This window comes from Erythranthe guttata, chromosome 7 (genome assembly GCF_056151865.1).
Source record: "Erythranthe guttata isolate IM_541 chromosome 7, IM_541, whole genome shotgun sequence".
NCBI classification, from domain to species: domain Eukaryota; kingdom Viridiplantae; phylum Streptophyta; class Magnoliopsida; order Lamiales; family Phrymaceae; genus Erythranthe; species Erythranthe guttata.
This window is the reverse complement of record NC_142539.1, coordinates 2301125-2322881: the sequence shown is the minus strand read 5'-3', so window position 1 is coordinate 2322881 and position 21757 is coordinate 2301125. Positions and strand designations below refer to the sequence as shown.

The following is a 21757-nucleotide window of genomic DNA, read 5'->3' as shown; positions in this document are numbered from 1 at the left end:
CATCTCTAGCCTATTCATCTCTAGCCAAAAAAACAGTTTCGCAAATAAATTCAATGATCTAATTTAAATCACTTTCATCCGTTAAGTTCTAATTTCACCAATATTGCACAGTGACCCTCCCTACGTTCACAAATATATCAAATTATTTTGTGAAAATAGTAACAGTACACCAAACAACGGTATAGGGTAATGGTCGAAAACTTCGATATCCGTACCGATATTGCCCCTACTTCTTTAAGATATCTTGTTGAAAATTATTTTGGACAAGTGATGGACACCACTAAACTGAAACGAAGCCCACTAGCCCATTATCGGTAGGTGGGTGCAACTTGCAAATAATAAAATATTCCCATTTTATCAAATTTAAGAAGTGGGAAGGCAGCAAAATAATTCCTCACACTAATTTCGAAAATCAAAGTTTTTTAAGTCAATTTGTTATTATTTATTGTTACAATAATCATGTGGATTAGTTGCAGGACACCATCGTGCTTCATGCTTATATATATATATATATATATATATATATATATATATATATATATATATATATATATATATATATATATATATTTGTTTTTCACCGTTTGAAAATTGCTATTTACAGTTCAAAACACTAAATTGAACGCCCAAATGGGGCGGCTACACCTTAATTGAATGCCCAAGTCGGGCGCCCAGGGCGTGTACAAACGCCCGGAACGGGCGTTCCTACAGGCCATGGATGCCCGACTTGGACGTTCTATCATGTATGTGCGAAAAAAAAAGCCCTACAAATCGATTTATAGGGTTTTTTAACATGAAATTGGTTCTGTAATTGACCTACCCAATGCATATTACACATAAGTGAGTCGAAATTACGTCAAAAAATCGAAGCCCAACCCTTCTTCAAGCTTGATTTCGAATTTTTGATTTTTTTTTTTTTTTGCTATTTGTAGTTTAGGGGTTTTTGCGTTTTTTGAGATGTTTTAGGATTTTAGAGAAATAAAGTGTTTTTTGTTATGAACCATAAATAGCAATTTTCAAATTGTAAAAAGCATTTATATATATATATATATATATATATATATATATATATATATATATATATATATATATATATTAATATTGCAAAATGACTTGACTCCAACTTTATTATATATGTAACGCTAATTATTTCTCAGTGTATTCCACGTCTGAATTAAATTCATCGGTTCCAACTTCAATTCACAGACTTTTCTTCGGAGACGACTAGCTATGCGTCAAGGTAAGTCACCTTCGCCCCCCCCCCCCCCCCCCCCCACCCCACCCCCTACAAAAACTCACTCTGCAAATAAGCAACAATGTCTATATATATATATATGTGTGTGTGTGTGTGTGTGTGTATGTGTGCGTGTGTATCACATAAGCACGAACTAAAATTCAAAATATACTGTACGAACTTGTTGTAGATGGTTTCGGCAAGTTCGCTCTCGCAGTACACATCGCAGCTGCGTCGTCGATCGGGCTGATCTCCGCCGCCGGAATCATGCATTTCCGCCACCGCAAGTCCAAGCCTTCCAACGACAACGGCGGCGACGACCACCACCACCACCACCTCGCTCCGGTCCTGGATCGGACGGAATCCGGCCGCGTCGGCAAAATCGAGAGATTCTCCCATTACCTAGGTCTATATCCATTCATCAACAAAAATCCCCAAATTCAATTTCCTCTTCACACACAAACACACACACATATATATTTAAAAATAAAATAATTTGAAAATTGACAGCTAGGCAGATGGGATTCGAAGACGAGAGCGAGTGCCCTAGGCTGATTAAATTGGCGTATCAGTATCTGAAGAGATCGAAAGGCGTTGACGACAAAATTTATGAGTATTTAGCAAACGAACCGAATGCAGAGATTTTGTATGTGAAATTGGTTGAAGAATTTGAGAGATGCATTCTCGGCTACTTGGCCTTTCATTGGAGCCAAGCTCCTCTTTTGATTAGTCAGGTTTAATTTTTTTTAATTTGATTTTAGTTTTTAATTTCGGATCTCGGATTCGGGTCGAATCGCTGAACCGGGTTGGAAATTGTTTTGCAGGTATTGAGCGTTGACTCTGAGCAGAAAAGGCTCAAGGAATTGGTCATGGCAGCTACAAGGTGAGATATTTCGTATTTCGTATTTCGCAGATATTATAATTTAGGGCAAATTACGTCCACCACTTAGTTACGATCAAATTACGATTACAGTTACCTCTCAACTATGTATTATCATACAAAATTACCCCTCCAAAGGTAAATTTAAGGATGTTAAAGCGGTAAAACCGAACCGAGATTTCGGTACGCCAACATTTCATATCGTCTACCTAACTGAATATACGATTTTTTTCGTTAAATAACCGAATTACATAAATTTTATGTGAAAATATTTAAAAGCAGGGTGGCTGTAATTATCCAAACAAGAGGGGTTTTTCGTAATTTGGTTATACCTCAGGGGTTGGCTGTAATTTGCCCTCTTTATAAATATATTTGCATTTTAAATAAAAAAAAATAAATGTTTTATTACAATATCAGTTTTGTGGGACATACGAAAATATCTGTAACGTGCAAAATGACGTGGACGGGGTTTTTGTCTTCGAGTGCTGATTTATACGTATATTTATTCCATCTAGTAACATATATTATATTTAATTATTAAAAAACCCTTCATGTTATTAATAGTAGCAAAAATTTCTATATAATGTATTTTATTAGCACACAACTCTCCCTAAGTTGTGAAATTTTTAGGAGTTGATTGCATTTAGTACCCCTTTTGTTGCACCGAATTGTTAAAAAGGAATTGTGTTATCAATATTTGCAAAAAAAACCCTGTAATGTATTTTTTATAGCACACAACCCCCTAAACTAGTGGTTCATGTTGGTCTCGTTTTAAATAAAGTAATGTAGAAAAAATAAAGAAATACAGAATATGGAGATAATGTATCTCTTTAAATATTGGTTTTAAAAACTCCAAAAAAAGAAGAAAATAATAATAATAGTAATAAAGTTTCAGCTACCAATACTTGACAAAGGAAGAAAATTATTTTATTCCAATTATTATTTATGAGTGACGTGGATGGATCATCCAATAATGCCATAAGTATAATTTAATAGCCACATGGAGATTAAAATATACATTTAGAAACTATAAATTATTGTGTAACATATCAAAAGCAAGATCACTAAAGATTTCATGTGATGTTAATAATTACTTTTTCTCCAAAAAATAATAATAATTACTTGAATTTTTAATCAATTACTTATTGGTTTTATTCTTAAAAGTCACATTTTAATTTTATTTTTTATTCTTACTATTTTTACTGGAAATAATTTTCACTACATACGAAATTGAATTCGAAATATGACACGTTTTTTTTATTGGCATTGTTTTAGGAAGCAAAGGTTCGATAAAATAGCGAAAGATCTAAAAGTGACGAGAGTATTCTCCACGCTAGTAGAGGAGATGAAAGCAATCGGAGCGGTACCTAATAACGAAGCATTGAATCATTCGGAGGTGATGGCTCCGGTGGCTCTTAGCGAAAGAAGCCCTGTGCTCCTCCTTATGGGCGGCGGCATGGGTGCCGGCAAGAGCACCGTCCTCAAAGACCTTATGAAAGAGTACGTAAATAATAATGCATAACGTGGATTTTCTAATTGCTCGTTTAATTTATTGAAGTTAGATGTTTGTCTTTATAAGTTTGAAAATAGAATATAAATGTATTTTTGGCAGGTCATTTTGGTCAGGGGCAGCAGCAAAAGCTGTGATTGTGGAGGCTGACGCGTTTAAGGAGACGGATGTGCTCTACCGAGCTCTTAGTTCAAGGGGGCATCACGGAGACATGCTTCAAACGGCCGAACTCGTAATCTTTCTTAATTTTCTTCTTTAATAATTTATATGTTGATGATGGGAACATATTTTATTTATAACGGAAATCGCACTTTATTAATGTCTGGAGATATTTCGCATCGGAATGGAATCTCCGAATTTTATCGATTCTGATCCAAATGTTTTCAATTTTGGAACAATAGTTTTCATTCCGAAGTCCCAATTTCCGAATGGTTTTGGAACTGAAATGGAATATATATAAGATTTCGATTTCTAATCCGATCTTGATATCCAAAAATATTTACGAAAATTCAGGTTTTTTCTGAATACGACATTTATAATATCAATATTATTATGCATTTTATATTACATGTGACTAAAAAATAATACAAATTCCGAAAATCTTCGATTTCCGATTTTTCGATTTTTTTTGGAACAAAATGGGAATTGAATTAGTTTTTCGCTTCAGAAAAACTAGTTGCACTGTACAACATCGGACATGCTATTTAATTCTACAATTCCAATTTCACGCCCCCTTTTTACGATTTGACCATCACGACAAACTATGTTAGCTAGATTTTATTGCGAAAAATGCATGATTTTTCTACACACGTATTAATGATAACCTTTTCGAAATATAGGTGCATCAATCATCTACCGATGCAGCATCGTCGCTCCTAGTGACGGCACTAAACGAAGGGCGTGATGTCATCATGGATGGGACCCTTTCGTGGGAGCCGTTTGTTGAGCAGACAATTGACATGGCAAGAAACGTGCACAAACATAGGTACCGTATGGGAGTAGGGTACAAGGTTGCGGAGGATGGTACAGTCACGGAGAATTATTGGGCTCAAGTCGAAGAAGAAGAGGGATCTGAAGATGCTAATAAGATTCTCAGAAAACCGTATCGGATTGAGTTGGTCGGAGTTGTGTGTGATGCCTATCTTGCTGTTGTTAGGGGTATCAGGTACGTATTAATGCATACGCTTTTCGCATCTCCATAAGATAAAACTCGAGTTTTTTTTTTTTTTTTTTATCTCGAAAATCGAAATTTCCATTGCATAAATGCTATGATTGTCCTCGGTGTCGTTTAGTTGGCAAGATATACAATAAACCCCAATTTAAAGAATTTATCAAGAAATTTAACTCTACCGGTTGTTCGGAATACATGATTTTTTTCGCAAATTTTTACTTATTTATTTATTTTTCGTCTTTTCGTAATGCAGGAGGGCGATACAAATAGGGAGGGCAGTGAGGGTAAAATCCCAATTGAAATCCCACAAGAGTTTTGCTAATGCATTTCCGAGATATACTTTGCTTGTTGACAATGCTAGGCTATACTGCACTAATTCTCCGGGCGGTCCTCCAACGGTAATTTTTTTACATCATATAGAAAGAAAAAAAAAAAAAAGAAAAATGAAATCCGAACTTGATAGACTAACGTTGTTTTTTCGTCTTGTGAGAAATGTGTAGTTGATAGCATGGAAAGATGGAGACAGCAAACTATTAGTTGACCGAGACGACATAAATTGTTTGACCTCGGTAAGCGAACTGAACGATGACGCAGAGTCGATATTCGAGCTCCACAAAGGGTCGGATCGGATAAACGAGCCTGGCTCGGTGTGGAAAGATGTGGTGTTGCTTCCCACAAGGCCAAGTCTTCAGTTGGAGCTCAAAAATGTTGTGAAAAAAATTGAAGTCCCTGTTGTTGCTTAAGATCAGCAGTGCTTCTTTTTCTTTCTGTTTTGTGTTGTAATTTAATAATTTATTATTGTTTCTTTGTTTTTAAGCAAAGTTAACAGATTTTTGAGTTTGTGTGAGCTCTTCTTTTGTTGTACGGTGGGCAATGAAATTAGTACAAGATCAAGATTTGGGAAAGGAGTATATGGAAATTCAGTAGATTGGCTTAAATCGTCTGAATTGATTTTAAAATGTGATGAAATAATGTAAGGGTAAATTACGAAAATTCCGTTAACTTAGGTTAAATTACGAAAATCACCCATCTATTCGTAATTACCAAAAACCCCCTGACGTTTGTTTTGCATCTTTTACCGACCCCTTTATAGTGTGATCTTTCACGGAATTTTTTTTGACTCCAAGAGACGTTTACCGAAAAATGTTGATTTTACCGCTATAGACATGACATTTCTTTATACAAACATTACCTCATACGCCTTTTAAAGGAATATTTATTTTTCTTAAATAACACATTTACAGTTTTTTAGTATTACCACTACCCTAGGGTAATTTTTATCTTTAAGAAGTAGCATAAAGAAATTGGATTTTTTTTTCATGCACTCTTGATACTATAAGTGTAATTTCCAAACAAAAATGACTAGAATCCTTGCAATTATTTCTGAAAATAAGAATCGGATCGGAAATCGGGATCCTATAAGTATTCCGTTTACGTTCCTCAACATCGAAATTACGAAAATTTTATATTTCACATTCGTATTTATATCTAATATCGGAATCAACGCAATTCGAAAATATCGCTTCGATTACACCCTAAAATTATATGGGCTTGTCTTCAAAATTATGTAATGGATCCATGGTTAAACCTAATGGGCCCTTTTTACCATTTCATATTAATTCAATTTCAGCCCAAAATCAAAAATCGTCGAAACCCTAGAATATAACACCACCAAATCCACCACTCTCATTTCTGCAAACTAAACCCTAGCTGCGGAACTCAGAACCCTCTCCGCAATCTTCACTCGACCCAGCGATTTCCACCGGCAACCATGGTTTTTACCGATTGCTTTCTCCTCCGTTTATCAATCGAACTCACTGTGTGAAATTATTCCGGCTGATTGTACCTTTTTTTTTCGATTTTTGTTTTTGCAGGCGGATGTAGACCCAGAGGTAGCGGCGGGGCAGCCGAAGAAGAGGACGTTCAAGAAGTTCAGCTTCAGGGGAGTTGATCTCGATGCTCTCCTTGATATGTCCACTGACGACCTCGTCAAGCTGTTGAATGCACGCGCCAGAAGAAGGTAGCCAAATAAAAAAAATATGATTAATTTTTTGTCTCTCGATTTGGATTTTATTGTGGGTTTTTTCACGGATTGAAATGTGTTTTTGGATTAGTAATATAAAAAAAATTTGTTCTTTGAAATTATTTGTTATGTTATAGGTAGATTTAGTTTGTGTTGGTATGTAATTTTAATAATTGAGATGTTAATCTGTGTTGTCTCGTAAATGTTTCGTATACTTTATTTAAAATGAATAATTTTATAACAGACATTCTGCATTTTTTGTTTATGAATGTGTGTTGATTGTTGTATAGAGGTATGAAGAGATTCTACCAGGTATATTTAATTCAATTTAGGTTTTAATTTTCTATTGATTGTGAATAGCTCAATTTTATGCATTCGATTTAGATAATGATACGGAAACAGAATGTAATTTAATCTTCAGTACATGCTTACCAGCTGTGTCTTGGAGATCTAAGTCGACTGTAGTTCCTTCGATTACTACGTTTGCATCCTAATCTCGTAAAAAATGTGAGTATGAATAGAGCTCTTAAACGAGTTCCGTTCGAGTCATGTAAACCCATATAACAAAATTCAAGAAAGATTCCAAATACGGAAGTCGAGACATATATGAAAGTACTTATACTATGCAATGACCTTCATGTGATACGTTAATTTTTGCAACAGCTTTTCACGATTTTTTTTGCAGTTGTCGTACTCACTAGTGTATCTTGGTACTGCCCGTTCATCTTAATTCATCTGGAAATCAACACTTAATTTCGTATCTCGTTTGCATAATGAATTTTGCAGGTTCCAGAGAGGTTTGAAGAGGAAGCCCATGGCCTTGATCAAGAAGCTTCGCAAGGCTGTAAGTCGATCTTAATTCCGAATTTATTATTTCAACCAATTTACTAATTTGAATTGTTATTAATTATATATTTCTAGAAGATGGTTTTTTTTTAATTTTTCGTATTTTTGTAGAAACGTGAAGCTCCACAAGGCGAAAAGCCAGCTATTGTGAGAACCCATCTCCGAAACATGATCATTGTACCCGAGATGATCGGAAGCGTACTCGGTGTGTACAATGGGAAGACATTCAACCCAGTTGAAATCAAGCCTGAAATGATTGGTCACTATCTTGCCGAGTTCTCAATCTCGTACAAGCCTGTGAAGCACGGTAGGCCCGGTATTGGTGCCACTCACTCTTCGAGGTTCATTCCTCTCAAGTGAGATGGTTCTTCGATCAATATTTTGAGTACATGGGGAAAGAAACTGTTGTCTTTTCTTTATGATTCTCTTAGTACCCTTTTTTCTGAAATTTTAATCGAAGATACTATTATGTTTTAAACTTTCGATTTTGCCAATGTTTAGTTGATGGATTATTATTATTATTTTGTTTAAGTTAATGTTTGTGGTGGTTGGCATTGTTGTTATTATTATTATTATTATTATTATTATTATTATTATTATTTTACCTTGTTGAAAATAAGTTTTTTCAGGTAGTGTTTGGAATGGTAGAAATTAGAAATTATTCAATTTGGTTGTGGTTTGTTAAAAGTTTGTTTGAGTTTGGGTTGTTAAAATAATTAATCAAATTAAATATTTTGTTAGGTAGAGATAAATATATAATTTTGGTCAATATATATAATTTAAATATATATTTTGTTAGGTTAAAGTTTGTTTGAGCTCGACTCACTTATTTATTAAATAAAACTGCAATGTTCAAATGACTCAGTTTATTTACATTACTAAATTACTAAGGGTAAATTACAATCGTCCTCTTGAGATGAAAGGTATTTATGAAAAGACCCTCTTGTATATAATTACTTAACATTTCAGTTTCTGGGATGTGGGTAAATTACAATCGTCCTCTTGAGATGAAAGGTATTTATGAAAAGACCCTCTTGTATATAATTACTTAACATTTCAGTTTCTGGGATGTGATAAATGTCGTTCGAGTTTTAATAATATCGTTACGACTTCAAACATGATTTTGATCATTTTTAATTCTAAATTTGGCAAAACCCGAAAAATAGAATTTGTAGTATTGTGAGTTAGTTTTCTAATCCAACTTGAATCACCGAAATTGGATGTCGGACGAGAAAGATATACATGAATCAATGGATACTGCCAACAAATTTGATGTATTGAGGTATCTAAAATTCAAAATGTGACTCATTCATGCATAACTTTGTCACACGGCATCCAATCTAGCGGATTTAAGTTGGATTAGAAAGCTAACCCAAAGGACTACAATTTTCGTGTTTTGAATTTTGCCAAAAACAAAATAGAAATATGTTAAAATCAGGTTCGAAGTCAAAACGACATTAATAAAATTGAAACGAAATTTAACATTTCAGTTTCTCAAAAAATATGGTTTTATTGTAACTACACATTACTTTAGGGAGGTGGTTGTGATTTTCCCAATTAATAATTACAGCTTTGGCCCCAATGCTTTGCTTTTATTTTTGGGTTATTAGCGGTTTGTGCTTTGCGCACTGAACCCCTTATACTTTCAATATAAATACGTGGTCTCTTTGTAGTTTGAACTTTACGCACTGCACATAACCCTTTATACATTTAATATAAGCACATAATCCCTCTATTGTATTCCGCTTGGTAAATGATCAAGATCATTAGGAAGATGATTTTTTTTGAAAATATAAGACAATTATGTGCTTATATTAAAAAGGGGATAGTGTGCTATATTATAAGTACAAGGATCCATACGGACAAAGTTCAAACCACAGGGGTGGAAGTGCTATTTACCCTTTAATTTTTCAAATTTTCCAACAATGGAGAAGGCAGGGGTATAACAGGTAAAACCCACCAAAATGCACTTGATGCTCCATACAAAATTAGAAATACAGCACAACAGTACTCTCTCTCTCTCTCTCTCTTTCTCTCTCTTCTCTCTCTCTCACACACACATACTCACACAACTCCAGGCGAAATTTTTCTCTCAGCTCGCAGTTCTTCATTGTTGGTACGAGGTTATACTGAAACAATTTTTTTCCCCTCTTTCTCAATTGGTGTATCGATTTGTTTTGTTTTCTGATCGAGAATCGTTTTTGTTTTGCATGTATTTCCGCTCACTAAAATTAGCTCAATAAGGTCAAATCTCTGCTCCATGTTTATTCAATTCTCGAACTGGATTTTCTAATTTAATTTTTAATCCATGGGTTTTTGTGGTGTCGCAGTTTCTCTCTCTTCTTCTCATGTGTGTACTTGTATTTCACATTCTAAACAAGAGAGAGAGAGAGATGGAATAATTGTTTATTAATGGTGGATATAAACCCTAGAAAAAACTTTAGTTTGTAACAGATTTTGATTGTATTTTTTTATTTAGCTCCTAATCAGTTATGAAATGTGGTTTTAGTGCTGATTAGTTACTGAAACCCTAGAAAAATTCGAACACAATCATGATGGTTTAGTGTTAAATCAAGAAAGGCTAATTTTCGTTTGTTCGTCAATTGTTGGCTGCCTTCCTGTAATTTGAATTTGAATATATTCACTTGGACCGAGCTTTCCGTTTTCGTCAATGTACGACTTTTTCCGTTTTACATCAATAAATCACACTCTCTCTCTCTTTTTACTGGTAATATTGCATAATTTTTTAACACAAAATCTACTGTTACTAATACTATGTTGAGTTGAGATTGTTGGGTAGATACGTGTGATAAAATAAATCGCTAGTCATAATTAGTTGTAGGTATAGTATTGTCAATATGGTCCGGAAGTCGATCGTTTATTATATAAATATGTCGAAGCATCTAAATTAAGCTAGGACAGCTTTGTTGCTTATGAAAAGTAGTGGTCGTAATTAACACTCGATTAGCTCAGGTAATTATTGATGATTCGCTATACATAATTATAGGTATTGTATTGTGTTGCTTATGAAAACTAGTGATCACACTCAAGTTAGCTCAAGTGACTATTCGGAGGTTCTTGATTTGATGTTCAAGTGATTATAGAAACATCTAACATGTCTGTTTTTTTACATAAATGCCACAGGTAGAAGTTTCTAGAAACCATGTACGTGAAATCGAAGATGACGTGGAATGTGGTACTCCCCGCAGAGAATTTAGACATAAAAGGACTCATGCTCCAAAAGGCAATCATCACTCGTCTCATGTCCGAATTTGCCGCCAAGAAAGCCTCAAAAGATCTCGGATACTTCCTCACCGTGACAACTGTCGGCAGCATCGGAGAAGGGAAAGTCCGGCAGGAATCGGGCGGCGTTCTATTTCCGGTCGATTTCAGCTGCTTGACTTTCAAGATGCTGGTCGGAGAAGTTCTTGAAGGCGTGGTCTACACGATTATAAACAAAGGGGTCTTCTTGAGATGCGGGCCCGCCCGAAACGTGTTCCTCTCTCACACAATGATGAAAGATTACCGTTTCGTCCCTGGTGAAAATCCATACTTCACGAGTCCAAAGTCGTCGAAGATCGAGAAGGGGGTGACGGTGAGGTTTGTGGTGCTTGGGCAGAAGTTTGTGGAGGCTGAGAAAGACTTTCAGGCTCTTGTCAGCATTAACGGTGATTACCTTGGGCCCATCTCTTAGGTGGGATTTTTGCCAACGAAACGAGTGGGCCCCACTCTCTTGACTTTCTTTCTTCGGTATCTAATTAAATATAATCTGAACTATGTGTGGTTTGGTTCTTGATGGATTAGTGTTTTGTTTGGGCTTAATGTGTAAAAAGCTTTAGATGTAGGCATTTTGGAACTTTTGATGCTTAGTGAAATGACTCTTCTTTGCTGCATTTGTTGGTGTTTCTTTGTGCACTGTTTGGCTTAATTTTTTTCCAAGTTTTTATATGTTGACTGACAGTGTTTAAGTGTTCACTATTGACAGTGTTAAGTGTCCAAAATTAGGCATTTGTTAATTGTATGGATCAAAATTAGGGATTTGCGAGCTCCGAAGATTTTTGTCGATCGTAAGTGCTTAATGTTGTCTACACCGAACTCCAAACTCATCCACCGGCGGCCTACTCTCGGAAATGAGCTGCTGTAACTTAATTCCAAATCAGCTTACCTTAAAAACCAGATCTTGACCGTTCAAATTGAATGAGTTAATCCTAGGCGTTTCTTCACCGACGTATATACGTTCTTCTCTCAACCTGCGCGCCTCTCTCTCTCTCTCTCTCTCTCTCTCTAATTTACCTCTCAGTTCAACCTTGTCTTTTTTTCCGATGACCTCTTAATGGAGTCCTCGTCGTACTCAGTTGACTTTGACGTGGAAGCGTATTCTAGCTCCACAATTGTGTATGCCTTAGCATAGTGAAAGTATTAAAGGACCCAAAGTATTGATGAATGTTTTGAGGGTGGTAATTTTGTAACTATGACGAGTCAAACAAGTGCTCAAATGGCTTTATTATTAGTTTACAATGTTCTAATTAGCTTTTTGAGTACAATTTATTTTCAATAAAAGTAATTATGGCTTATAGTGGTCAAAGCTTGACTTTAAGCATAAAAGTTACAATGGTCCACTTTCAAATATTGTCAAGCAATTTCCACTATTGTCCTTTACTTGTTGTCTAAATTTCATCTCAGCTTCAAACAAAGTTCTCTGCACAGCCTTCTCAACATCTGCTGCTCTTATCTGCCAAATAAAAATTTAAATAAAAGAGAGAGAGAGAGAGAGAGAGAGAGAGAGAGAGAGAGAGAGAGAGAGAGAGAGAGAGAGAGACCTTGGTTTCAACCACTAGTGCAGCAGAAAATTCATGGTCCGAAAAATTCGATACAATTGAGGTTGCGTTAGAACCAGTTTCTTTGAGACATTTAAGAACCTCCAACAATGAGTCCACACCAGAAGCAGGATAAGCTACTCTCAACTTAATCTCGGCTTTTTCGACTTCTTCTCGAGCTTTCTCCGTCACCCCCAAAATCTTCCTCATCTCCCTATTTTGCCCCTCCAAAACTTCCTTACACCTTTTCATCTCTTCGATCTCCTTCACCGCCATTTCCAGTATCGACTTCTTATCGCTCTGTCGGCCAATCACAAAACATTATTATACGTACGTATATAAATACATGCATACGCGTTATATACGTATATATATGTATATATAATAAATTACCTTGGTTGCAAGTGGCAAAAACTTGTGAATGGCAAGATAATTTTGGTTGAGCTTCTCCCTTCGCATCCTCTCACTAATCTTGTGCTTGTGGCTTCTATCTTTCACACGATAACGTTCGATTTCTCCGGCCGGGGGCAAATACGTCTTTTTCAAGAACTCCATCATTCTCTTGTTTATATTTCGATGATTATGCGAAAGCCCTCTAAAGGGTTTTTCTGTGTATGCATGAAAAGCACTTTGAATATCCACCATTGGAGCATCTCCGAACCATGAAATGCTCGTACGAGAGGGGCATAGTTGGAAGAATTCTTCCATCGCTTCCGTTTTTCGGTTTGTTCTAACTTCTCTAACGGTTATTGTAGCAACTGTCATTTGGGGACAAGGGTTTATATATATATGTGAAGGGACAATGTAGTTAGTTAATTAGCCACGTGAAGCACATTTTAAACATGTGGTCAATTGGCATGGTCTTGGTCTTTCTTTTTTGGGAACCAAGAACAAGAAGGGTGGAACTGTAATTAATAATTATATATTACAACTATATATTTAATATTAATATATATATATATATATATATAGAAAAATATTGCCGAGTAGAAAAGTTAGTGGTTTATATTGATTTGAAACAAGTGTTGACTTCAAATATCAAGACTCAATTCTCTCTTTTTTGTTCTTGGATAACATTAATCATCTTATCTGCATTTCAGACGCGTTTTGTGTTCGATACTCGAGGACACCTGAGAAGACCTTATGGGTCATTTTGCAATTTCTGAAAAATTTAAAACATCTTTGAATAACAAATTTTCAAATATTTTTGTTTCATCCATAATTATTTACATGATTTAATGCAAATACTTCCACAAAATCAGCAAAAAAAAAAAAAAAAAAAAATCATTTCTTTACAATAATATTAATTCATCATCAGTTTTCACATATACACTTATCTTCAACCTAAAAAACCGGTAGTGTATAGTTTTCATTCATAAGCAAATTTCATTCAATGCATTTTTTCCTGATACAATATACTCAATTATGATTTTACATTAATAATCGTTTGCACCGGCTATTCATCTATCGCTCGGCAAATTCGGTTTCCGATTCCTCTTGAATATCATAAGGAAAATTCGTCTCCAAATACGAATTTTCAACCGAATCATCATTTTCATCTGCCATGTCATTTTCACTATCGTAGGACTCGATGTAAGTCTCGTCTCCTTCCTCCTGTAAAAGATCGAGCACAAAGAAACAATCAAAAAAATTAAAAAAAATCGACCGATGTATTTTTTTTTAGATCAAGTACAAAACAAACCTCATTGTCCTCGTCATCAGTGGAATAAGCAGAATCGAGTTTATTGTACAGTGCTTCATCGCCACGGTCTTTTACAGCCTCGACTTGTCGCTACAAATTACCGAATAATGATGTCACAAACATTTAACGAAAAAATAAAAAATAAATAAAAAATTAAATAATTAGCAATAAAAAGCCATACAATTTCACTTCTGAGCTGATTAACTCTCGATTGCAGGGCCGAAACATGGTTCAATAGGGCCTAACAAACAACGTAAATACAAGTCAGAACCACAAACGACACAATAAAAAAAAATATATTTACGATTTTCCACAAGTAGCAGATTCTTGAAATTTTATTCGAAAATAATCTTTTAAATATTTTTTAATTTACCTCGCGTCTTTGAAGCTCAATCGAACGAGCCAATGCTTTTCTTTTCGTCAAAAGATTCTTCGGCCTCAAAAGTGGAGGCCTTTTATAATCCCTGCCCCGAAAAACAACTATCGCATATCCTTTCGATATTTTGTCCACCGAAACCAATACACCGCCACTCTCAGCTTCGAGCGATAGTGCAATATTCTTCACTTCTTCAATATTTGGAGCCTTAACAATAATCTTTACTAATTCTCGATATTTCCAATGCAAGTGCATGTTCTCCACCGTGCCGCCAAAAACTCCACGCCTCCCTGAAAAAAATAATTTTATGTCACAAAATATTCCGATGATTAAAAAAAAAAAGTATGTATTTTATATTACCGAGAAGTAAAAATGCCTTCATCCTTAAACCAAGCTTCCGGAACATAAACCTTTCTTCATCGGAAATGTTTTCAGGGTCTTCTGTTCGATCCGCTGGATTTAAGGATTCCTCCACTTTCGATAGTGCTCGTTCGGCTTTTGTTAGCTTTTTATCAGCCTGTTTAGAATTTTTTTTTTCATAATTTAAGATATTAATTACTAAATAACGAGTTTATTGCATTTAGTACCCCTATGTTTTATCAACTTGCTAACAAAGCCCCCGTGTTATTAATATTAGCAAAAAAAACTCCATAATGTATCTTTTTTTTAGCACACAATCCCCTAAATGGCGAGATTTTACGGGGTAGTTTGCTAAAAAATTGCATAATAGAGGTTTTTCTGCTAATATTAATAATCTTTTTTAGCACTAAATGTAATAAACCCAATAAATAACACGTAAACTTTTGAAAATAGAAGCACAAAAATGATGATTAATATACCAAGCCCAGCCCAAAAACTATCGGAAAAAACTTACAAAAGCAAGCTTCTTATCGAGCTTCCTCACAAGATTGGCATGCCTCAAAACTTCCGCTTCTTTCATCACTTTTTGCTTGTGATCTTGATCGAGCTTTTTGCCCCATCGATCGTTTGCATCCAAAGTTTCTTGAAGTGTACCCGCAACTCCAAATTCATTATTATTCTCTTCGGCACTTTGTGGGGCCCGCAAGGGAGAAGATCTTAGGCGAGCTTGTTCTTCTTCGTCTTGTAAAGCCTTTGCTAATCTCTCTTGCTCGAGTAGTACTTCGGCTACATCGGGGGATAAAAAGTCCTTCCCTCTGTAATAGACAAGAAAGTCTTTGTTTCGAGATAGTAGCATACCACCGGTTAATCTCTGCATCGGAAAAGTAATTTAGCATTTTCTTGAAAAATGAGAAACTATATACCATTTTATTGAGTTTCGAGAACTTTATATGTGATTTCCGACTTATAAATCGAATGGGTTTTTAGAAGTTCTCAATTATTCACGATTTAACAGGTGTTATAATAAATATATGCCAACACCACAGAAATTCAGAATAACAGTATTTGTGAGTTAAAACTACGATATGGCAGCAAATAGGGGTGGAAATTGGACGGATCGGATCAAAATTAGCACTTCTGGAAAAAACCCTATTTTTATTGGAAGTGAAAAACTAATTCCAATTATGTTCCAAACAAATCGGAAAAATCAGAAATCGGAATTTATTGGAATGAAATTTTTTGTCCCAAAATCGTACTTTTTTTAGATCAGCGGAATTCGGAAAATTCCAAATTTTAGTAACCTAAAATATAAAATACATAATAATTTTGGTATTGAAAGTATAATTTTCGGAAAAAGTCAGAAATTTTGGAAATTAATATTGGATCGAAAATCGAAATCTCATACATTTTCCAATTCCAACCCGAAAAAGAAATTGGAAAATTTTGGAGATCGGAATGAAAAATATTGTTCCGAAATCAGAAAACTCAAATTGGAATCGGTGGAAATCGGAAATTCCGTTCCAGTTTCCACCCATAGGCTGCAACATGCTCTCATTGGAAGACGAATGCACAAGAAATAAGACTTTGAACTATATATAAATAGCCTTACAAATTGATTGCTGCATTTGACAGCCTTCTTTTTTATTTATTCGAATAGCTTATTACTTTCTTCTTCGACTGAATTAAAAAACAAAATGAAATATAGGGAAATATTACGTCACCTTAAGATCTTCCGCCATTCTCTCACTAGTTGTCAGCTGAACCCCTCGTTTAAGTGCAATTTTCACAATCGAACTTCTTTCCCACAGCTTTATCATAGCTGCAGCCAATCCTTGGTGCTGCCTACTTCTCCCTTAAAACAATTAAAAAAAAAAAAAAAAAACTCGAAATCGTCAACTTTTTTCATAGAATTCACTCCCGATTACAAAATTCCCGTCAAAAAAGAAAAAGAAAAGTCTTTTATTTTTATTTTTGTTTTTACGTACCTAGTGCAAAATGTGGTGGCAGTACTCTTGCAAGCCTCCGTAAAGCAGTCGACTCCTTCATTGGAAGAGTTGACCTCACACCATAAGGAAGCAATCTAAACGGGGGCCGATAACCAGAAACTACACCTGGCAGCAAATCGGCATCCACAGGGAGTGGGCCCTCCCCTGGCCAATCTTCATACCTCGGTCCTAGGTTGTCTAATAGCTTGTCTACTTCATCTTCGTATTTCACTTCGGATAAAGGTTTAGGATTGCTGCTATCATCTTGATCGGTGCTAGCTGATTCAGCTTGAGGGACAAACTCTGAAGAATCTTGACCGGACTTGTCGGTTGCTGACGAGGACGACTTGAGAGATATTTCGTGTTTTTTGAATATTTTTTTCTTTAATTTTGCGGCGGCGTCTTCGTACGTCGCACCTCTGTAAAGCGAAACGGAAGTGCCGGATCTCCATATAACCAGTCCACCGGTTTTTCTCTAGTCAATGGAAATTCAGAATAAAGAATTCTATTAAGAATGATATTATTCAGTTGGTACAATTGATTGAAAATAACTGTAAGGCCTCGTTTGGTTGGAGAGATTAGCCATGATTAACTAAATAATTGAACTCTGTTTGATGTTTGGTAATCCCAATAACTTCTCGGGTCGACTCGGAAATATTATGTTATCATGCATCCTTTTAAGGAGCTTTTTCGTTGGACCTTCCGGGGTCCGATAAATCCATTCGGCTTTCATTAGATTATTTACTCCTATCTTGGCTAATTCTATCTAGGCAACCAAACGAGGCCTAAGTATACTGCTTAAAATCGGCCATGACATTCTGTTAAAATGCACAACAAATATGCAATTTTCGTACTATAATCCCTAAAGGCGACATGTTTACGTAGAGACACATGCAACATATAGCGACTAAAGAACACACCAAAACTCGAGCAACGATCAACTACAAAAAAACAGATAAAACAATTCCGAAAAAAAAAAATTAAAAAATTAGTTTCACCTCCAAAATCTCGTGCATTCGTCTCATGTTAAGTGCAGGCGGCCCCTCAACCTTCAACCGAACGACCTCCGAACTTTTCCACTTCTCCTTAATCATCTCCACAACCTGCGTAGTCACCCCTGCACCACTAATCTTGGTCTTGTTCTTAACCCGAAGAGACAAATTCGTCAGCCTCCTCAACTCCGACTCGGGCAGAGTCAACTCAGCCAAACTACGGCTCTTTCGACTATCCACACTACCCCCTCTCTCTTCATTGGCTGCTCTTTTCCTCTCCCATGGGAAGTTCACATTGTCGTCTCCGAACGGGGATTTCTCCGAAAACCCGCCTCGTGTATTCGGGAATATGCCTTCCTCAACATGGAATATGTCCTCAATCGACCCCTTTTCGATCACTCCCTTCGTATTATCATTATTTTCATCGATATCGTCTTTGTAGCCGAATTTCTTCAATTTTTCGACGATTCTTTCCATCGTCGTCCCCCCGGTGCTCGTACTCGTGCCCTCTTCGGAATCGGAACTCGAAACATCGCCCCTGTTGCAATAATTCATCACCGGTTGGGGCTTTTTGGGTTTATCTGAAATTAGGGTTGCATTCCAATTATCCAACCAAGAACTACGAGATGAAATCGCTCTGCTATTCATGTAATTCGCGCTCGGCGAATGATTGGTGAATGTTTTATGTGGGTTTTTCTGTGGGGTGAAATTAGCGCAGAAAAATTGCTTCTTGGCGGAATTGGAAGAACTGTAGCGGAGGAACTGTAGGGCTGTTCGGACATGGAATTTGGAGACTGAGGTCTGTAATGAATCCATCAAGAAAGTGGTTTGTGGGTGGAATTGATAGCTGGGCATTACAGCCATTCTAGGATTCTTCTTCTACACACATTTGCAAATTGCACGTGAAAAAAAATTAAGGGTTTGTTTGCAGAATTTTTTTTGGTGAAGACCGCGTTGAAGAAGGATTTATCGATGAAATAAGTTCGAAATTATTAAGAGTGTGAAGGTTTTGAGGAGGTTTAATGGTGGGCTTTGTGCATTTGCTTATTTCTCTGTCCAGATTATCTGCTTCACTTTGAGGGGAAAATACGTTTTTTACCCCTCAAGTTTTCTCTAATTTCACAATTGGTCCTTTTATGTGCACAAAAATGCATTTAGCCCCTCATATTTCAATAATTCAACACTTTTAGTCCTTTTTGTTAAAACTAATGGAATCAGACTTGTTTTCATCACACTACCGTAACTGACGGACTAACGATAAATTGACGAAAAATGACCAGAAATGTCAAATTATTGAAACATGAGGGACTAAATATGTTTTTTGTGAATATGAGGAACAAATGTGGAATCGTTGCAAACTTGAAGGATGAAAACTTTAATTTTCTCGTAATTGATGTATTAGATGCACATGTTAGCTTTCTATGTGCAAGCACACTAAGTTGCACAATAAAATAAATGGTAAATTACGGGCGCCAATGCGGTAATGTCAATTACGAAAAAAAATCATTTTATTTGGGTAATTATAACAACCCCTCAACTGTAAATATTCTTGTACTTCCACCCTTATGTTTCAAATTCAACAGAATCTTCTAGATTATGTGGAATATTCTCTAGTTTGTACTCATTTTATGCAAAAATGCAGTTTCTGTTGTACCATAATCTGAGAGTTACAAGTCAAGAGGCACATCTTATGATTATCTTGTTTAAAATGTGAGGTTAGAATAGGGTAAAATGGGTACGAGCCAGAGAATATTCCACATAATTTAAAAGATTTAACTAAATTTGACACCGCACGTGTAAGGAGGTGGTTGTAATTACCAAAACATGAGGGGTTGTTTGTAATTTAAAATTACCTTAGGGGTGACACCGTAATTTACCCTAAAATAAATATGAAAATATATTTGAATTTCACTTTAATAGCAAACGGGGCGGTAGAAAGGCAGCTGAAAAGGGCGTCTCCCTCTCTCTTCTTTCTCTCTCTAGGTTGGCGAATTTTCACCGTAGCAGAGTGCCGGTTGAAATCTGTTGTTTCTCATTCAGGTACGATCCGGATTTTGTTTAATTTCTCCATGATTTTGACCTAATTTTAGATGTATCTTTTCCTCAGAATAAAACAGATTCTTATATGTGTTTGGGGTTGTACTTATAACTATGAATCTTCGAAATGAGCTTAAAAAATTATTCATTTTTAATAAAATATTTTGTGATCCCAAGATACAAGTAGGTGTGTGTGTGTGTGACAAGAAATGACTGGGAATTCATGGATGCTAACTTGTGTGTGTTTGTGTGTGTGTGTGTGTGTGTGAGAGAGAGAGAGAGAGAGAGAGAGAGAGAGAGAGAGAGAGAGTATGTATGTATGTTATGTATGTATGTATGTATGTATGTATGTATGTATGTATATGGATTTTAGATGTCTGAGGCTCTAAGCATTATTTAGCTTGTGTAGGTTTATTACATGAGTATGCATCATAAATGAATTTTCACATTCGAGTTTCGAAACGCGTACAACGGTTGTTAAGTTCTTCCGACAATGATTCGCCTCCGTGTTTCTACTTTCTAGTTGAGTCGTCTATGTAAATATCCGTCCCTAAACGCAAAATTTTAATCGACAAATTATGCAAAAACATTCAAACTTCATCGATTTTCCTCGTCTTATTTTTCAGCAGCTCGCTCTTTCACTATTTGCAATGCTGCTTGACGAAACACTGCGCTTCGAGGTCGAAATCCCCGTCAAGAACCTAGACGGAAACAAAAAGATTCTAACGAGCGCAATTGCCGAGTACCTTTTAATACAGCTAAACAAGATGAAGGCTTGTGATTCCGGCTACTTTCTCTCACTAACCAAGTTGATTCGTATAGGCCCCGGAGATAGTAATTCCATCCCGGAGCACGTTGTTTTTCCGGTGGAGTGTCGCTGCAGAATGCTTAAACCCGTCGGCGGGGAAGTGATGACTGGGGTTGTGTACAAAGTGTACAAAAGCGGTGTGTTCATCAAATCTGGACCGATGACCATGGTTTGTTTACCGGATGACCTGATGCCGAATTACAGTTACGTTGCGGGTACGAATCGGGCTTACGTGGGGGTAGATTTGTCGAGGATTGAGTGCGGAGTGTTGGTTCGTTTTAGGGTTTTTTATGCTGCGTGGGTCGATGATGAGTATAGGGAGTTTCGAGTTTTCGCGAGCATTAAGGGTGATGGGCTGGGCCCCGTTTCAATGAACGGGTACGATGGAATCGAATCGGATGAGTATATGATTTAGGTGAATGTTTTGTATGTTACGTTTTCGATGTACGGGTACGAGGGAAGTTTTGTATGTTATGCTTTGGATGAATGTGAACTCATAGTGGTATCCCATTTTTCTTTTTCTTTTTTCTTTTTTTGATTGATAAGAAAACTCGCAGCCACTCGAAGTGCATTGGGTAATCTTCGTTCTCGTTTAAGTGATTTGAGCCGGAAGCTTGAACCTCGAGCGCACGAGATCACGCTTTCTAGCGAGCGAGTGCGAACATTTTTTAAATTTTGAATTATTTTTTATTTTTTATTTCGTACTAGTCGAAATTGAAATAAAAATTCGTATTCCAAAATTGAAAATTCGGACCAGAATCAGGGAAATTCGGTAATTTTATTTTCTATTCACATGTAGTATAAAAAAAAATACATAATAATCTTGACGTTATTTCAGGATTTAAAAATGAATTTTCATAATTGTTTTCAAAAATTAAAATTGGATCGAAAATTGCAATAATTTGAATAATTTCATTTACAAATGGGCTAATTAAATGGGCACCCTTTTGGGAGAGCATTGATTGGGCCGAGTTGTTTATCCACAAAGCACGAACAAAAGTACGAGGTTGAGCGGA

General features: G+C 36.0%; 5 protein-coding genes and 1 long non-coding RNA gene across 7 annotated transcripts; 4 read left to right on the top strand and 2 right to left on the bottom strand.

Annotated features, from left to right (window-relative positions):
* Positions 1-1102: 1102 nt before the first annotated feature.
* On the top strand, positions 1103-5733 carry LOC105962889 (P-loop containing nucleoside triphosphate hydrolases superfamily protein). The gene is made up of 9 exons (XM_012987228.2): positions 1103-1240; positions 1425-1640; positions 1745-1968; positions 2059-2117; positions 3390-3614; positions 3727-3856; positions 4464-4789; positions 5049-5193; positions 5296-5733. The coding sequence occupies exons 1-9, from the start codon at positions 1231-1233 to the stop codon at positions 5536-5538; spliced, it is 1578 nt and encodes a 525-aa protein (XP_012842682.2). The 5' UTR covers positions 1103-1230; the 3' UTR covers positions 5539-5733.
* A 695-nt stretch (positions 5734-6428) lies between these two features.
* On the top strand, positions 6429-8200 carry LOC105962890 (Ribosomal protein S19 family protein). Its single transcript, XM_012987231.2, has 4 exons — positions 6429-6569; positions 6670-6815; positions 7605-7662; positions 7776-8200. The coding sequence occupies exons 1-4, from the start codon at positions 6567-6569 to the stop codon at positions 8022-8024; spliced, it is 456 nt and encodes a 151-aa protein (XP_012842685.1). The 5' UTR covers positions 6429-6566; the 3' UTR covers positions 8025-8200.
* A 1436-nt stretch (positions 8201-9636) lies between these two features.
* On the top strand, positions 9637-11589 carry LOC105962892 (DNA-directed RNA polymerase V subunit 7). 2 transcript variants are annotated; one of them, XM_012987232.2, is made up of 2 exons: positions 9637-9780; positions 10809-11589. In XM_012987232.2, exon 2 carries the CDS (start codon positions 10828-10830, stop codon positions 11356-11358), a length of 531 nt encoding a protein of 176 aa, XP_012842686.1. In that variant the 5' UTR covers positions 9637-9780; positions 10809-10827; the 3' UTR covers positions 11359-11589. The 2 variants fall into 2 exon arrangements, with proteins under 2 accessions (XP_012842686.1, XP_012842687.1); XM_012987233.2 differs by having other exon boundaries at positions 9640-9787.
* A 514-nt stretch (positions 11590-12103) lies between these two features.
* On the bottom strand, positions 12104-13260 carry BHLH92 (basic helix-loop-helix (bHLH) DNA-binding superfamily protein). Its single transcript, XM_012987261.2, has 3 exons — positions 12875-13260; positions 12485-12781; positions 12104-12396 (listed from the first exon to the last, which is right to left on the bottom strand). The coding sequence occupies exons 1-3, from the start codon at positions 13244-13246 to the stop codon at positions 12271-12273; spliced, it is 795 nt and encodes a 264-aa protein (XP_012842715.2). The 5' UTR covers positions 13247-13260; the 3' UTR covers positions 12104-12270.
* A 559-nt stretch (positions 13261-13819) lies between these two features.
* Positions 13820-19000, bottom strand: CFM3A (CRM family member 3A). Its single transcript, XM_088820670.1, has 9 exons — positions 17903-19000; positions 16905-17379; positions 16641-16771; positions 15434-15790; positions 14920-15076; positions 14557-14849; positions 14365-14424; positions 14184-14273; positions 13820-14095 (listed from the first exon to the last, which is right to left on the bottom strand). Exons 1-9 carry the CDS (start codon positions 18758-18760, stop codon positions 13946-13948), a joined length of 2571 nt encoding a protein of 856 aa, XP_088676796.1. The 5' UTR covers positions 18761-19000; the 3' UTR covers positions 13820-13945.
* Positions 19001-19811: 811 nt separating this feature from the next.
* Positions 19812-21291, top strand: LOC105962917 (uncharacterized). The gene is made up of 2 exons (XR_016032125.1): positions 19812-19936; positions 20560-21291. It is a non-coding gene; the product is annotated as an uncharacterized LOC105962917 (long non-coding RNA).
* The last annotated feature ends 466 nt before the right edge of the window (positions 21292-21757 follow it).

Excerpts from the sequence above, each read along its gene's own strand:
- BHLH92 (XM_012987261.2), bottom strand. The coding sequence starts at position 13,246 with ATGACAGTTGCTACAATAACCGTTAGAGAAGTTAGAACAAACCGAAAA. Across the intron at positions 12,782-12,874 it reads TTTTGCCACTTGCAACCAAG|AGCGATAAGAAGTCGATACT; the intron begins GTAATTTATTAT and ends ATTGGCCGACAG. Across the intron at positions 12,397-12,484 it reads CACTAGTGGTTGAAACCAAG|ATAAGAGCAGCAGATGTTGA; the intron begins GTCTCTCTCTCT and ends TTTATTTGGCAG.
- LOC105962889 (XM_012987228.2), top strand. Across the intron at positions 1,641-1,744 it reads GAGATTCTCCCATTACCTAG|CTAGGCAGATGGGATTCGAA; the intron begins GTCTATATCCAT and ends GAAAATTGACAG. Across the intron at positions 2,118-3,389 it reads TTGGTCATGGCAGCTACAAG|GAAGCAAAGGTTCGATAAAA; the intron begins GTGAGATATTTC and ends GCATTGTTTTAG.
- LOC105962892 (XM_012987232.2), top strand. The coding sequence starts at position 10,828 with ATGTACGTGAAATCGAAGATGACGTGGAATGTGGTACTCCCCGCAGAG.
- LOC105962890 (XM_012987231.2), top strand. Across the intron at positions 6,816-7,604 it reads AATGCACGCGCCAGAAGAAG|GTTCCAGAGAGGTTTGAAGA; the intron begins GTAGCCAAATAA and ends TGAATTTTGCAG. Across the intron at positions 7,663-7,775 it reads TCAAGAAGCTTCGCAAGGCT|AAACGTGAAGCTCCACAAGG; the intron begins GTAAGTCGATCT and ends GTATTTTTGTAG.
- CFM3A (XM_088820670.1), bottom strand. The coding sequence starts at position 18,760 with ATGGCTGTAATGCCCAGCTATCAATTCCACCCACAAACCACTTTCTTG. Across the intron at positions 14,425-14,556 it reads TTGAGCTTCAAAGACGCGAG|GCCCTATTGAACCATGTTTC; the intron begins GTAAATTAAAAA and ends GTTGTTTGTTAG. Across the intron at positions 14,096-14,183 it reads CTGATGACGAGGACAATGAG|GAGGAAGGAGACGAGACTTA; the intron begins GTTTGTTTTGTA and ends GATCTTTTACAG.